Here is a 1146-nt window from a genome sequence, read left to right on the forward strand (position 1 = left end):
GACATTTGAAGACAGAAAAAATATTTTGGATCTTGAGAGGTACTTAAGACAATCATAAAGAAGACAAACACTTTTTTTTCATTCATACCCCCACCATATGATCGAAATATTCATAGGCGATTCTTTAATTTGTAGGAAATTGATGTTGGAGTTGGGTGAAATATATAATCAGAAAATCACGCAATACTGTCACGTGTTTCAGCCTGTGGACTTATAACAGGAAAACTAACAGACAAACAGTATATATATATATAATGCAGAAAAAACCCACAGGAAGGTAACTGTGTTTTGCCGGACGTGGTTAAGTTATGATGAAGTCTATATATGAACAACTGGAAACATTGCATTGCGTCATATAGTCACACTGTTCTTAGCATTGGTATCATTTTTCCTCATCATAATATACAAAGATGCATCGCACGTTTAAGGACAGAATTATGAAACTTTACATACCACAAGACAAAATACATTTCTGGGTAATAAACAATATGTAAAAATGTCCATGCCACTTCAGACAAAAAGTCCTATAAAACACAGTCGGCCATGGAGATCGTGGCCTTACACAAGTGCGGCTGATCTGCCCTTCGACTAACGAATTGAGCGATATTAACAGACAGCCAATCACAGTTTCGAGGCAGATGCCCAGCTCTCTAACAGCTTTCTAGCAGCTTGTTCTTAGAGTATGTGGATGCAACAGGATCGATTCATTTATAAGTAAGATGGAAGATAAAAAAAAAGAATAATGTAAATTTGCATCACATTTCCCTCAATTAAACAACATTGTTAATTCGTTCCAGTGTCTTGATATGTAGCTCCTAGAATCAACCAATGGTGGCGCTTCTTTAGCATTTCATCTTGACCAATCATGGCGCGCCACCGCTGTTACCCTGATATGCAGCTCCTAGTTGCGACCAATGGCAGCGCTTTTTGCATTCCGTTTGACCAATCACGACGCGCCATCGCTGTTCCCTCTCTACGTAGACGTTCTTTTATGATTTGCTGGAGAAGAGCTGGTACTGCAAAAGACGAGAAGGGGAAAGGTGTTTGTTATTCTTATTTTCTAAGAAAAAAGGGAAATACTGGCCACTAACTGCGCTGCAAACTCAACACACACCATGCATTGATGATCAGTGTGAAAATTCGTTA

General features: G+C 38.7%; 1 protein-coding gene across 1 annotated transcript in view; it reads right to left on the minus strand.

Annotated features, from left to right (window-relative positions):
• Positions 1-240: 240 nt before the first annotated feature.
• LOC119591128 (SCY1-like protein 2) overlaps positions 241-1146 on the minus strand; it is a gene marked incomplete at its 5' end in the record, with an annotated part of 331697 nt that continues 330791 nt past the window's right edge. The window contains 1 exon segment of the mRNA XM_037939842.1: positions 241-1016. Within this exon segment, the coding sequence (XP_037795770.1) occupies positions 990-1016 (27 nt within the window).

The sequence above is a fragment of the Penaeus monodon genome, chromosome 28 (genome assembly GCF_015228065.2).
Source record: "Penaeus monodon isolate SGIC_2016 chromosome 28, NSTDA_Pmon_1, whole genome shotgun sequence".
Taxonomy (NCBI): domain Eukaryota; kingdom Metazoa; phylum Arthropoda; class Malacostraca; order Decapoda; family Penaeidae; genus Penaeus; species Penaeus monodon.